Source organism: Colius striatus, chromosome Z (assembly GCF_028858725.1).
Source record: "Colius striatus isolate bColStr4 chromosome Z, bColStr4.1.hap1, whole genome shotgun sequence".
Lineage (NCBI taxonomy): Eukaryota > Metazoa > Chordata > Aves > Coliiformes > Coliidae > Colius > Colius striatus.
Genome location: NC_084790.1, coordinates 39,569,932 through 39,586,128, shown reverse-complemented (window position 1 = coordinate 39,586,128; position 16,197 = coordinate 39,569,932). Strand labels below are relative to the sequence as shown.

Sequence of the window (16,197 nt, the reverse complement as noted above, 5' to 3'; positions counted from 1 at the left end):
TTGTCTTGAAATGTACTGTTTCTATTTCTCTTTGTATACACCACTAAAATACTTAGTATCATTCACTCAAAATCGCCTTCGTTTGAAGTGCAGGTCTTGGCCTTTATTAAGACTTTGCTCTAAGTCTCTTATGGTGTTTCGAAGAATTTCAATTTCTTTGTTTTTCTCCTCCTGGAGATGCTGCAGCTTCTGCAAAAATGCAAGTAGAGGCTTAATTTTTAAACATCACTGACAATTATATAACAATACAATATGCTATTACTGATGAGAAATATTCCAGTAAGAATATTTTTCTCAGTATTTTCTATCACAAAATTACAAGTATGAGTTCCTTAGAAGGCTGTTTGTGACATCCCTAAGTTCCAAGCCTACAAAAACAACAATAATGCATATACATAATGTTGCATTTATACCAGTTCTATTTTGAGTTCCCAAGTTAACAATTCTATACTAAAATTACTTCACATGTGGGCTTTTGTTGTTCATCACCAGCTGTATCAACATTGATTCAGAAAGACATGAAATTGTCTAGAGGTAGCAGAGATGTGTGGGACAGTAAGATGGAACCATAAGGCATTAAACTCACTCCTCCCAACCCCTAAAGTTTTGTTGCAGTAAACCCACCCTAAACAAGGAACCATTTCAAACAGGCTGGAACAGGATTTACTGTCTGCAGACAACAGGCTACATACCCTTCGATAGATACTTTGTGGCAAGACAGAAGTATCTGAAAATGATTTTGTTGTTTTATTCTGAACTCGTGTTAATTTAGCATTGAACTGGAAGAATCAGGAAAAGACAAAACTTTAGGCACCAAAAGGAAAAAAAAAGTATGTTAAATAATACAATTTTAACTTTTTTTAAAAAAAATCATCTTGCACCTGAAAGTAGTTAACAGCAAGCTTCTATCCTATTTAATGCTAGATCAGTGAATTTACTTCAGTTTATTTTAAAAATAATGTAACTACCAGCTATGTTTCTTTAAAAAATGCCTCAAAATACTACAAAAAGTAAATAGTACAAATATGATAAACAAAAATCTTTTAGACAAACAAGATGACTACTAAAAACATTTTAATAGCTCCACAGCTGCATACCTGCAGGAAAAAACTCGGAGGATGCTAAAAACCTCTGAAACATCATTCTTCCCTCACATTCCAAAGATGACTCACCTTGAACACTTTCACACCTTACTTCTTTTTTGATATGTGAAAAGTTTGAAATACTCTCTTAGTTGTTTCTGTAACAAGAATGGCTTAAAATCTGAGCCATAAGATACATGTTTAATTGTGTGACTCAAATTTCCACAGGATTAAAAGTCTTTAAGCTCTTGGAAGTTTGTAAAAACCACGTATCTTCCCAGCACTCAGACATTCAAAACAATATAAATAAGTTTTTTTTTTTTTTTTTTTTACTATCTTAAAAACAGGCAAAATTTAAAAAATAATTTAAAGCAAGAAAAAACTTCAGTCTCCCTATACAGTAGGCAGAATTCCAGAGCAGAAGCAATTCGGCTACCATTATGGAAAGGAGCACATGCCACTGATCTTTGTAAAGGCAACTGATTTTTAAGTTTCTTAGATTCCATCGTATTACTTTATTAAGTACTAATTAATATTTTCCACTACACAGTCTTGTCTAAGTTTATCCAATGACCAACCAATCTTTAACTCAGCTTTGTAATGCATACCTCTATTTGCAGCTTAATTATTTCATTCTGCTTCTCTTCATTTTGAATTTTCATCTGCCTAGTTAGCTCTAATATTTCCAGTTCTTTTCTCTCTTGCTGTTCTCTATATTCCACTTCTTTTGCTTCAACTAGTAACACAGCAACACCATTTACGATGATTACAGAAGATGTTGAGATGAAAAAAACCCCATAATTTCCCAAATACTAAAAAATTCTTTAACAGCAGATCAATATTTCATAGGAAAACAACTTAATTCAAGCAAAAAACAGTATAAAACTATGTGAAAACCACTTTGTCCTATCTCAGTGAGATGGAGTCTCTTCAAAGAAACATCACATATTACAAAGAGTTTGTCTGGGGGTTATTGGCTAAGTCAATGATCAAAAAATCCTACTCCTCAAGGCTATGCCAGTAATGAAAAAAAATTAATAATGAAATCAGGGCTTTTTTTTCTCACTGCAGTATTAATTTTTTAAATGAAAATAATAACCTACTCTCCTGCTCTAACAGCAGCCTAGCTTATAGTTCAAAGGCATTTTCCAGTCAACACTTAACCCAAAATTTCATTCCTTCAGGATTTTAGATCTGGATTCCTGGTGTCTGTTCTACATATTTATCAATTTCTTTTTATCATGAATTGCTGTACTATTGCCTCATTGCCACTGTCTACTGTCTTGAGTAAAGATAAAATTCAGATAAATACTGTCAACTTCTAGTTTTCATATATTTCCACTCAGAAGTGGAACTTGTACTTATCCTAGATGAAGTACAGCTTCTACAGGTTACAACATGGTTTAATACATAATATAGCATTCAGTCTTCAGAGAACTTACATTTTTTTCTCATATCACAGTTCAACTGTGTTATTTCTAATTTGTGGTCTTCCTCTTTGTTTTTAATTTCTATCATAAGTTTCTCAATCTGATCTTTACGTTCCTGTAAATGTAAAAAGTTCCATAAAAATCCTGAGCTTGTGCAAAGCACAACAGTCATGTAAAAATGTACAGTACTCCATAATTCAGTACTTGTTTTATCCTTGATTGAGTAAATTCAAAATGCCCAATTACTTCTTACAAAATCTAGCTGAACTCCACAGATGGAAAACGGAGTGGGTTTCATTGTTAATATAAAATTAGAGGTGGTAGTTATTAGGAGAACAGGCAAATGGAGAGGCAATATACCTTTCCACAATCGAGAATCTGACACAGTGCTGCAGTTAGTTAAATGACTACAGTTTTGTGGATTTTTTGACTGTAAGATTGTATAACAAAAATTATATTTAAAGTATGAATTTTGTTAATATTGCTTATACCAAAGATTTCACAACTTCATACTGGCTGCAGCAGAAACATCAGTGATATCCGCAGTAGTGATGCTGATGTCACTGATACTCAAGTGAAGAGTTTGAGCATGCCTGTTTTAAGTTGCTCCAATAGCTACTCCTGAACTATCAAGGAAATGTCTGGAGCAGCCAATGTAGAGGTGCTTCGTCCAAAGCTTGTCAGAGCCTTCTGCCCAGGTAGGTAGCTACTTGCCCGAGGAAAGCTCAGAGACGCTCACAAAGGCAGTTACTGATTGGTGGTTATATGTGGATGTAGTCAAGTAAGCACCTTCAGCATAACACTAAGATGATCCACCATGCCCATACGTATGTATTACAATGTATGGAATCACAGAATGGTAGGGGTTGGAAGGGCCCTTTAGAGATCATCTAGTCCAACCCCCCTGCAGAAGCAGGTTCACCTAGATCAGGTTGCATAGGAACATGTCCAGGTGGGTCTTGAAGATCTCCAAGGAAGGAGACTCCACAACCTCTCTGGGCAGCCTGTGGCCGGGCTCCCTCACCCCCACAGTGACACAGTTTTTTCTTAAGTTTAAATGGAACTTTTTGTATTCCAGGTTCATCCCATTACTCCTTGTCCTGTCACTAGACACCATCAAAAAAAGGGATGCCCCAACCTCCTGACACCCACCATTTAGATATTTGTAAACATTAACAAGATCCTCCCTCAGTCTCCTCTTTTCTAGACTAAACAGCCCCAGTTCCCACAGCCTTTCCTCACAGGAAAGATGTTCCAGTCCCCTGATCATCTTGGTGGCCCTCTGCTGGACTCTCTCCAGAAGTTCTCTGTCCCTCTTCAGCTGAGGAGCCCAGAACTCGACATAGTTCTTTCTTATCTTTGAGAAGGCATTTCTTATATTGTCCTCAAACTTTCAATATAACAGCTCTATTACTATATAAATTTAATTTTCATTCATAGTTACTACAAACACAGGCAAAGAAAATCAGCAATGCAATTCCCAATCCCATACAGGTAACAGATCTACAATCTTGGCACAGAGAACTAACACAGCCTGTGAGTATCCCTGCATGGAGTGGCATAGATAAAAAACAGAGAGATGGTAAATGGAATTTATTATGAGACACAGATAAAAAGTAGAGACTTATTATCTCTGTAGCATTTACACCCAAAAAACACCTATAGGTAAAATTCACACAGTTATTGATTCTCTGGCAGTACAGCAAGCATTGTGAATACAAAAATCTTATTTCTACACATAAATGTAGCTTAATGCACAGTTAGGTTTTGGAATGCAAAGTTACATTGAAAGCTAAATAAAGATAAAAAAGATAAGTGCATTTTAGACTAAACTAGAGTTCTCATCACTTAGTTTTGACCTCTTCGTTCCTCTAAACACATCCTCATACTGATACTGTGATGAGACTGACTTTGTTTTACACAAGCTAAACATGAGGAAGACTGCAAAAATAATGGTATTGGTAGCGAAAACAAGCATATAAAGATACATGAACTGCTACTATATATATATATATAATGTTACTATTCTTCTACCTAAACCATTATCACTTGTGACGTACCTGTACACAAGCCTTTAGTTTTTCTTCCAAGATGTGAATGGTACCCTTCAGTCTCTCATTTTCATCTACATAAACAAGAAATTATGTAATACACTAAAAAGTAGATTTTGACAGTATTATTAGCATGAAAACAGATAAGGAAATTATTTTTTTGACTTGTCTTAACTTTAAAATACTTTTTTCTAGACATAAAAACAATCTATAGAACTACATTATTCTCTCAGTCTTGACAGGACATGGGGTAATGGGATGAAGCTGGAACATAAAGAGTTCCATTTAAACATAAGAAAAAATTATTTTATTGTGAGGGAGCCCTGGCACAGGCTGCCCAGAGGTGTTGTGGAGTCTCCTTCCTTGGAGGTCTTCAAGACCTGCCTGGGCACGTTCCTGTGTGACCTGATGTAGGTGGACCTGCTTCTGCAGGCGGGTTGGACTAGATCATCTCTAACGGTCCTTTCCAAACCCTACCCTTCTATGATTCTATGATTCTATGACTTATCAAGAAAATTCATAGTTTTATTATAATATTTGCCTGGAATTACTACTTTGAACTGTCTTCAGCCATCTGATAATGGATGCAATAAAAAAAAATCTAGATGAAAAGTTCTTTGGTTCAAAAAAGAAAATATTATTATCACAGCTACAACAGTTTCAAATTGGAAGATGCAGCTTTTAAAATGCTTGTTTCCAAAAAACTAGAAAGTAGTGTATCAAAAACAAATTTAGAAAAAGCAGATATGTTTTTCTTTTTTTAATTAAGAGTCATGTGGAATATTAAAAGCAACTATATACTTTCAGTTTTTACGAGTTGATTAATATTTATTCTGATATGCCTTGTACAAATGATGGGTATAAAATTAACAACATTGTGTACAGCTAAACTGTAGTATAAAATATATAGATACCTGCCATATCATATTTTTAAATAGGAATGAGTAATTGTCAAGTATATACGGAAAATAGTTAGACTTTAGTAATATTACACTGAGGATTAAGACTCTTTGGTTTAACAAAGTGATAAAAACTATGCATAAATGTTCTAATAGATTACATCCTAACAGTGGAATGACGCTTTCTCACTCTTCGTAAAATTGCCTGTGCTGAAATAAACTTAAAAGCCAGGCATTGATTAAAACAAACTCACTGAGGCAGAACCTTTTTTACATATGGATTCTAAGTAAAATAATAGCAATAGACGTTAGATAAGTATATAGAGCACCAAAATCTGCACAAGATTTATATTTGATACTTTTTATTTTCCCTTTTCTATTTGGCTGACAGTTTATCTCTGTGAAAAATGCAGTAAATATAAACAAAAACATTAAATGCCTGCTCATTCTAAATTACTGCACAATACATGTTAAGAACACTTTTGCTTTTACCTTTCACATTACACTGGTTTTCAATAGTTTGTGTTAGACCCTTTATCACATTCTGTAGAGCTGTACATTCTAAAACAAATAAAAAATTCAGCATTTAAAAATATTTTCTTCACAATTTTACTTTAACATTTTGTTTATAAACTTTCTCAAGTATTTAATAATCATCTCAAATATAGTGTTACTGACTATAGAAATAACTCAGACTATTATTAAACGGTTACTGCTTAATTTTATATTTTACTTTGATGAGATTATAAACAATTTTATTAAAAATATGAACAATTTCATAAAACTACTACTTTTTTTTTCTAACCAGAAAAGAAAGATACTATTGTTTTCTGGCCTATAACAGCAAATTTCTGTATCAGTATTCCAGCAATTCAATGTAAATAATTACTGATAGAACTTTTGCCAAGATTCTTTTTAACAAGACCAAGAGTATCCACTCACTGCAGGCTCTCACCTCTAATTTCATGCATAATAACATTATCTTGTGGCTCAAAATAAACTTGGAGAGATTTTGAATATGCTACTATATCCCTGTTATCTTGTTTTAAACAAAATAATTATGTGTGTTTATATAGATAGATGCGACTTTTTATCAGTTGACATATTTGTATTTAATAATTTTTAGTATTTGAACATCACACAGGTTGTTTGTAATATAACATCTGGTTTTCATTAAATAGTATTTTTATCTCTTAAGTTCCTTGCAACATTATCAGTAAAGTTATAAAGCATTCAATAACCGAGAAGGCTGGGGACACTAAAACTGAAGTTGCTTACTCTTAAAACCTTTCTATTTCCATATTATGATTGCATTTCTTACATGGCTTTAATTTCTACAACAGATAAAGCATTCTAAATAACAGTTACTATCTCTGTTAAAAACTGTAGATCATGTAACTAAAGACAACATTATACATAATGGAGTCAGGAAGATGAATTAAGATCCCAGCTCTGAGATTCGTTTTTCCACTCAGTATTTTTGACCTTTAGTCTATTCTTTCATCAAGTCTGCTTTTCGTGCAGCTGAGTATGCTAGCCTGTTATCCTCCCATTCCATGCTTTCAAAAACAACAGTAGAGGGAGTGCGAACAGCACAGAAATGCTGCCTGCCCTCAGTTTCTCTACTGGATCAAATCTATTTGTGGAGAAATCCTACTCCAGGTCAAAAGTTCTAGGTAATCATGCCCATTTGTACCAACTAGTACTACTAGAAATTTTCTCCCATTTGGGAATGCCTGGAAATGAACCCAAATGCTTGTAATGGATGCAAAATTGGAAAGACATCTCTGCATTTGAGTAAACAATAAGACAACAGCTAGACTTAAAAAGAATCACAGCTATTTAAGTGCTTCCCGCTGTCTTGTCCAGTCCCAAGAATACCGGCATATCTTTATCTTTAAAGGATGTATCCCAGAAAATCCCTTATGCAATTGCAGTTGGAACTGGAAAAAAATACTGGGAACCCATAAATTTAGCTTGCTTATACTAAGGAAGAAAAAACAAAACTTTGCTAAATGCTTGCAACTTTGAGGATCACTGGCATAGCATCTGATATGGATTCTGTGTGTTTCCTTCCCTGTAAAGAATATTCCCTAAAGCAGAAAGACCGAACAACTTAACTGCTCTTTTCTGTGTTTACTATCTGTTAATTCATTGCAGTTGTTATAAATGCAGTTTCATGTGCATTTATATTTGAAGGTATTGGCTTTTTTAACAGGACACTTACATCAATCACTTTTTCCTTTAACCCCTTTGTAACATAAGTCAACAAATAGGAAATGCTGAAGATGCTAAATAGAGCCACCTTAAGTGTTTCATAGACAAGAATTGCTTTCTTTTCCAATAATACAGACAATTTTAGTTCAGAATTGCAGTCCGTACCACAGGAGTCTGCCTAGTCATCATAGAAAAGATTTAGGAGCAGAAAACAAGAATGTCAGACTAAAGACAATCTTACGACTGTTTTAAGGCAATCTGCAATGACTTACACTAAACAAAAACTGTGGTCCCAAATCTCAACTTGGTTTAGCAAAGATCATATCAAGACATATTAAGACAAAACAAAGTTCATTTATGGTCATTCACAACATGTATGAGTCCAGTTACTCATTGTTTCCCACTTTATCTTTGGTTCAAGTGTCTAATTCTCCTTTGAGTTTTATGAATTTTCTTTCTTCCCCTGCATTTCCCTGAGAATTCTCAATCTTATTTTAGGCAATTAAGGATATCAAGTAGCCCTCAGATTCCCACTTGTTGGAGACTTCTTGGGGTATGAAATGCTATTCCCATTTCTGATTCTCATACTAACAAAGGGTTCTTAGCTAGGAAAAAATTTCATTTCCTCCACCCCAACTAGCAGTCACAAACTAGGGTAGGTGAAACAACAGCCTTTCCTTCCACAGTGCTCTTCCTCTCTTCTCTTTTGCAGCACATTTATTTGGAACCATATGTGAACCAGTCTCATTTTTTTTTTTCCTTAGATTTTCTGTGAATTGCTCTAAGGTCAACTGCTAAGCTTTACATTCTAAGGCTGAGTTGTTTACCTGTCTTGTAAATTCATTGGCTTTTGTGGTAAATTTGTAATAGGATGAACTTGAAGATGTTCTTCAGCTTGAGAATGCGCATACATTAAAACTGTGTGATGAACCTATTGATCAAGAAATTGATGCTGCTGTCCACATTCAGCAATTTTGATTTCCTTTGTACCAACTCTTCAGCTGATATGTTCAGGAAATGTGGCTGAGCTGGGTTTTGGCAAACAGCTTGGGACATAGGGCCAGGAGAAATCTCTTTTTTCCAAGATATAGTTGGCAATGTCACTGCATAAAAGCAATTCTCACAACTAGAATTAGGATAACTGTTGCCAGAGTATGAAAGGAAGTATCAGTGCTACATTTGGTCCTTTGTATCTTCTCCAGTTCTGCACAGGATATCTCCATAATAATAAAGGGTGGGGTTTTTTAATCCCACAGTGCTTTGACTTTCAAAAACATTTTGCAAAGAAATGGAACTATTAGACACAACACTTTTAGTGCTCTGATTCTGAATACACAGTATGTTATTGCCCCTTCTGAAGGGACAATGTTACAGAGGAATTTGGTAATGGTGCAAAGACCATTTCTATCCATTTAAAAAATAAAAATCAAAATACTTTAGAAACATTATATACTTACTAGAACTTATAATCACTACACTTTCTGCCCTTCTGAAATACTGAAATAATGCCCTTATGAAATACTGTCAGTGTTACAATCACTGACAGTCACTGCTGATCTCCAGTAATACGTTAACTATTTACCTGAAAGTTCCTCCAACAACGTCCACTGCAGATTATGGCAATTTACTGTCCCACATGTTTTGTGAAACTTTGCTTTCTGATCACCATTAATGCATACAATTCAAACATACAATAAACATATAAGCACTCCACATCATTTTACTTGTTTACCTTATTGATAAGCACACAAACCTAACAGAAGTACAATGGCAACTGTCTTAATTTCTAAATACATTCTATCCCTATGGCATCTGCCATTTACCTTCTTTACATTAAATATCTCTCAGAACCACCTCTTGGATGTACCACATTGTTCCAAGTTTCCCCTTTTCATTTTTTTTCATTACTGCTACTAAGAGCTCTGCAATCTCTCTTATTTATTGGCCAAAATAGTCCTCCAACAATTCTGCCTGTACTAATTTGTACAAGTATTACGACTTCAATACTACTGAGATTTGTTTTTTCCTGACAGTTGCTCTGGTAGTTTTACTTGGACTTCTGCCATGCATTTTTTTTTTTTTTCCATCATGTGTTTCAAAACAGCTCCAGAGGTTGTAATCTTCGGTTATATCAGCCTTACTATCTCTTCAAATCTCTTACTGAAGTGAGGCATTGCTATTTAGAAAGCTCAGATCCCTCTTCTGATGTTCATTTGTTTTGAGCCCCTTATACTTCCAGCACCCTTGCTGCAGTCATCCCACCTGCTCTCACTTCCTGCACTGCTTCCTTCACTTTCTCTGCTGTATTTTATCCCATGGATTTTACAGTAAGAATAATTTATTGTTTGTTTACCTTTCCATTTTAAAATTTATTTTCCATAAGCTCCCTCCTTTCTGTTTTTGTCAATAATGAAGCCTCTTGATCTGTTTTGGAATGACTGCCCTGCATTCTCTTTTATACTTAATAGAGAAACAAATTACTCCACTGAGTCAGACCAAAGTTCCATCCAGTTCACTATCCCATTTCACAATACTCAGTAGAAGGTACTGCAGAAAAGAAGAAAAAATGCTGGATAAACACTACCTTTAGTATTTCCTCTCAGTTTCCAAAACAGAAAAGGGAGACCTGAGTGTGACAAATTTGTTACATTTTGTTACATGAATTTTTCTAAACTTTTTGGGCTAATTTATACTTCTGTTATCCACAAGCTTCTGTGAAATTAATTTAACAACTTTATTTTGTAATACATGGAAGAGCTCCTCCTTTTGTTTGTTTAAAAATCAATCAACAAGTTTCATTTACATCTATTTTTTTAATTACATTAAGCAGTGAATATTCACTCCCTAGCCACTTTTTCAATGTCATTCATAATTTTATAGCTATGAGTCACATCAGCTCTCTTCTTTGTCTTTAAAATAAATTTCCAGTCAACTTAAATCTTTCTCCAGGTGTTGCAAAATTGTGACCAAAACTGTGAGGGTCTCAAGTGTATTCTCTCCTACCTGCCTCCTGGGTGCCTGACTGGGCTCAAGGTCAACTTAGAAAAAACCCTGAATAAAGCTGCTGTAAGAAAGCTGGAAGAAGACTCAGAAATAACTGTCCCTCCTTCCCTTGGGAGCTGCTTTTCTGTGAGGCTTTTGCTCCTGGCCTACCTTGAGCTATGCTGCAGCTGTATTGCAGCCACATACATGTAGATCCAGACCCTGGTCATGACATAGGGAGTGCCTTGATTTCAGACCTACCTCATCACTAGAGACCTGTTAGTGATCACTAGATCATGTTTAGCCCTTGTTACTGCTTCCAAACCATACCCCGACTGAGTCTTCTGTCTTCACCTTGAACACGCTCCACGGTTACATGCTTGTTTGGTAACGTGGACTTTTGGCTGATCACAGCAGCCCTCACTAGGTCAGCTCTGCATGGGTACAGTGAGGGCAAGTGAAACCCCCTACTTCTATGGGCCCTGTTACATGACTGGTTCCCGATTTCCTGTTCCTTGCTTCTCCCTGACAACACCAAACTTTGCCACCTTCTTTGATATCTTTACTAATTCTGGTATGCCCAGTTTTGAAATGTGGGAACTGGAAATTACATGAAAATCACTGACTTGACATGGACATGATGTTTGTTTCTCTGTTTCTTCCACATTCATGTCTATCACTCTGTTTGCCTCTTTAACCACCAAAATTTTCTGAGAAGGGTCCAGGACACCAAGATCTCTTTTCTGCGAAGTAGCCAACTAGGGCCAACCACTGTTTATATTAAATGATTCCATATGCACTGCTATTGTTTTTCATCTCCCCGTTTTATCACTTATCCTGCATCATGAGATCCTTCTTTTAACTGAATAGATTAGCATCATTAGCAAACTTCACTCAATATCTCTTCCAATTAATTTCTGATTATGCTAAACCATTTAAGTTCCAGTGAAGATGTAAGTGAAATCAACTGGTAATCTCACTCCAGCATGAAGCCACATTTATTCCTGTTTCATAACTTTAAGCCAGTTGATTTGTCAGAGACCAAAGTTCTACAAAGAGATGCACCTTTCAGCAGCTCTACAAACTACAGAAGAAGAAGCCACAAATCTACGCTAAGTACTAGATATTCATTCTATTTTCAAATATCCGTCTCTGTTTTTTTTTTTTTTAATCTTAATTTAATAGTTTTCTCTTTAATTCATTCTTCATTCAGCAAATTTTTAATTAAGATGTAGAGGCTTAAAATGCCCACCTGCAAAATAGTAAATGTCATTTCATTATTTAGCTTTCATTGAACAGTTTGAATCTTCTTAAGATAAACTATTATTACCACTCATAACTATTTAGCACCTTAATGACATCAGCTACACAAAATAAAAGAAATATGGCCAAAACTGATCACATTAAAGCTGACAGTAATGAAAGTATAGCCTATGGAATAAACTTACAACAGTTATATCAGCTTAACTGAACTAAACCTTGAAGGATTATATACTATTCTTTACACTTTATAACAGATTTGGAAATGTCACTGAGATAAAACCTTGACGGTGACATTATAAACACAAAATGTACGGTCACATTTGTTTAATTTGTCCTCTTTAGAGTTTATACAGGCAAAAAGTATAGTCACCCTGGACAGCTTTTCAGTCCTCAAGAAGTTAGACAAATGCATAGGCAGAGCAAGACACAGATTCCACCGATATCAAAGGTCCTTACAGAATTACTTTAAGCAAGAAAAATTCAAAGAGGAATGCTAAAACTTTCAAATACCAATCAGCATGGTACTGGGAAAATGTATTCCATATTGGACTCTACCAGAACCAAAACAACACAAGAAACTAAGAAACATACTTCTTTATGTCCTCTGGAAACAACAGTCCCACCGGTTTCACATTTCAGATGGCAGAAAAATATGCATTCAGGAATGCATGTGGCTCATTTCTGTTTGCACAAAACTTTTCTGGTGATGAGGTGAACCAATTTGTCACATTGATACCAATTGAACAGCTCAGCAAAGGTATGACAATGTCAATGCTGACCTTACTTTACTCAAATCTTTGTCCTGTTGTGCTACACAGACATCAGAGCTGCTTACAGATTAACACAAATCACAGGCTAGCACTTTTATGTAAAACCTCTGATGTTTGCTTAAAAATGCTGTCTTTGTGAACTGTGGCAAGAGGTCTGTCTGAATGGAAAAGGTAAACATTTGGGCACAATAACATCACAAGGTGTACCACGGCTGTCGTGGTTTGGCCCAGCTAGCACAGCAGCACCATGACAGTCTCTCGCTCGGTGCCCCCATTCACCCCCACCCTCATTAGGATGGCAGAGGCCCTAGCAAAATGGGAGTTAAGCAAAATGGGAGATAAGCAAGGTTGTTGTGGATTGAGACAAGGGCAGGGAGGGCTCGCTGCCAATTACAGTTCTGGGCAAAACAGACTCCAGTACTCGACTTAGAGAGGAAAGTAGGAAAGTTTATTCTACAGGAAACAGAATGAAATAAAAGTAAAAAGAGAGTAGGATGATGAGAAAATTAACAACCAGCACTTTAAGATCTCCCTCCCCCATCCCTCCTTTCTTCCCGGGCCCAGCTCACTGCTCCTGATATCTCTACCTCCTCCCCGCTCAACGGCTCAGAGGGGCAGGGAATGGGGAATGTGGTCAGTCTCTCACAGATGGGCTCTGCTGCTTCTCTCTTCTCAGATGAGGATGACTCCTGGCATTCTTCCCCTGCTCCAACACGGGGTTCCTCCCCCCCGGACACAGTCCTGAACAAACTTCTCTGGTGTGGGTTGTTCCCAACAGCTGCGGCCTCTGCCGATACAGGGTACTCCCCACGGGACACAGCCTCCTCTAGCCATAGTCACTGTCCCTGGCTCGGGGCCTTTAATGAAGTGAATCACTGCCCCTGGTTTGGGGCTAGCTTTAGCAAAATGAGTCTCTGCCCCTGATACGGGCTCATTATCAAAATGAGTCTCAACCGCTGATGCGGGATCCTTAAAGAAATGAAAATAAATCCCAGCCTCACCAGTTCTCTCCATAGAATACAGGGGAGTCTCTGCTCCAGCACATCTCCTCCTCTCTTTCGTCACTGACCTTGGAGTCTGCATGGTTGTTTCTCTCACTGTTCCTACTCCTTGCACCACCACCAGCCAGAAGAAGAAGAAGGGGCAGAAGAAGGAAGAAGATGGAGGAAGAAAACCTGCTCTTCCAGCTTCTTCTTAAAAAGTGATCGTGGAGGCATCTAGTTAGCTCAGCCCCAGAAGTGGGTCTGGCTCAGAGCTGGGGAGAGTTGTGAGCAACTTCTTACAGGAGCCATCTTTACAGCCCCTTCCCCTATACCAGAAAAGGCTGTCATGTCAAACCATGACACAAGCTTATTTGATCCTCTCCCTCTTTCCCTGCCAACACATTGTTTCCTTGGAAAAGGAGATAATATAATCAAACCACAATAGGAAAGAGGAAAAACCCAAAGAAAATCCAAAAGGAACGTTTTCTTTCATAGGTACTACATGCCCTCAAAAGTCAAAGTGGTTATACTTCAAGATCAACTGGAAGACAGTTACTTTAGTGCAGTTCTCAAGATTATGTTTGTTGATTAAAGTTCCCTGGTTTATGCAAATCACATGGGTTCCATTACATGTGTCAAGATGAAGCATCACTATTTTTCACAGAGTGTCTTAGATCCTTCCTATTTTATTTTTGCGTTTTGTATGACTGAAAATAAAGAAAATATTTGCCATATCTTCCTGAATATACGCAAAAACTATATACGTTTTTTAAAAAGGAACTTGCCTTCTCTTACTGATTCCTCCTTTGATTGGCTTAATGTTAACAACCTGTTACATTTTTCCAGCTGAAGAACCAGTAGGTTATTTGCTTCATTAACTTCTGATATCTTCTAGAAAATTGGAAAAAGGTTAAACTGTATTAACATGTTTTTTATTTAAGCTTTAATTATTGAGTTTTGAAATCATGTCAAATTTAACAATTTCTCAACATGCCAGTCACAAACCTGTATTATCTGCCATTCTGGAAATTCAGCTATAGAGAAGAACAATGCCAGACTTGAGAGTTTATGTTATGAGGAGTCTACCCCACAGGACTAAGAATGCCAGTTTACATCACTAGTTATAAACTCATTTCTTCTCAACCCTGTAATCCAGAGTCTGGATCAATTTCAGCAAGGTTTTTTCTAGTGCTTTCCACATGAGCCTGTCAATGCCCCCACTGAGCACCAGTGTAAGTATGGAGTGTAAATAGGAACTGATATATTATGTTTTTTCCATGAGACATACTATATTTACTTCAGGTGCCCCTTTTATGTTATCTCTAGTATGGATTTACTGTTCAGGAAACCACCTGAGAGATGGCCATGATAGGTGTAACAAGAATTACAGGGCTGATTTTCCTAAGCAGATCTATCTTTTAAGGACTCACATAAACATGAAATAAAGAGAGCTCAATGCATATTGAATATAAAAACAGATGCTCTTGCTACAGCAATGACATTTTTCTTGAATAAGGAATAATTTCTGAAAGGACAGTTCAGCAACTGGGCTAACAGCTTCTGATACTAAGGGATACTTTGATGCTTTTCCAGAGAAGCCAAAATTGGCCTCCACACCATTACAATTCCAGCACTCAGAGGCCAGAAAGTCTCAGACTCAAGAGAAGTCACTCGTTACTCTCCAAGATACAATCAATACAAAACACATTACAAAGTTTGTATAACAAGGCATGTAATACAAGCTGACAGTACTTAAATTTTCACTTGAAAAACTTATTACAATGTCACAAAATACTATATAGTGATAGTAGTTTCTACATTTTTTTTTACCATTTTCACTTACCTTTTCTATGTCCGAGAAGTTACCTAAAAGTTTATCAAGGTTTACCATGCTGGTTTTCTTCATGGTCTCTTCAGGGCTGTGACTCATTTATTTCTGGACCATGTAATCCAGTATATATATATAAAAAAATGGATTAATATATTTCAAAAGATTTCACATGCACAAATGTAAGCCAAATAAAGAATGCTTCTTTTTAAAAACAATTTAAAAAAAACCCCTATTTTTGGCATGTCAAGCTAAGCTTCAACCAATGTTAAGATCTTCCATTTCTAGGAAATAATGAATATCAGAAAGCCCAAGCAAATCTAACAAACTGTTACATGACAGATGAATTTAGATTTTTTTTTTCCATTAAGAAATAATCCTGAATACACTTTTATAGACACAATGATGCAATTTTATCTAAATATATTAGTGGTCTGCACATAGGATTCTTTAGATACGTGTTAAAATAGACTGGTTTTCCTGACCTCACTTTGAAGAGTAAGAAATGCAATCAATTGAAACAATTACTCATTCTCTACTGTATTTTAGAGCCAGCAGATTATATTAAGTTTGATTAGCTTATCAAATGTTATTTAAGTAAATGAGTTTTAACCAGGGACGCATTAAAGCAGGAACTAGACCTTTTAAACTTTTAATCTGCATAGATGTTCTAGCACTTACCTAGCCAGACT

At 36.1% G+C, this 16,197-nt stretch overlaps 1 protein-coding gene across 1 annotated transcript; it reads right to left on the bottom strand.

Annotated features, from left to right (window-relative positions):
- Positions 1 to 22: 22 nt before the first annotated feature.
- Positions 23 to 15,607, bottom strand: CCDC152 (coiled-coil domain containing 152). The gene is made up of 8 exons (XM_062019007.1): positions 15,521 to 15,607; positions 14,463 to 14,568; positions 5,955 to 6,023; positions 4,573 to 4,637; positions 2,525 to 2,627; positions 1,691 to 1,818; positions 693 to 779; positions 23 to 189 (listed from the first exon to the last, which is right to left on the bottom strand). The coding sequence occupies exons 1-8, from the start codon at positions 15,605 to 15,607 to the stop codon at positions 67 to 69; spliced, it is 768 nt and encodes a 255-aa protein (XP_061874991.1). The 3' UTR covers positions 23 to 66.
- Between the last annotated feature and the right edge of the window lie 590 nt (positions 15,608 to 16,197).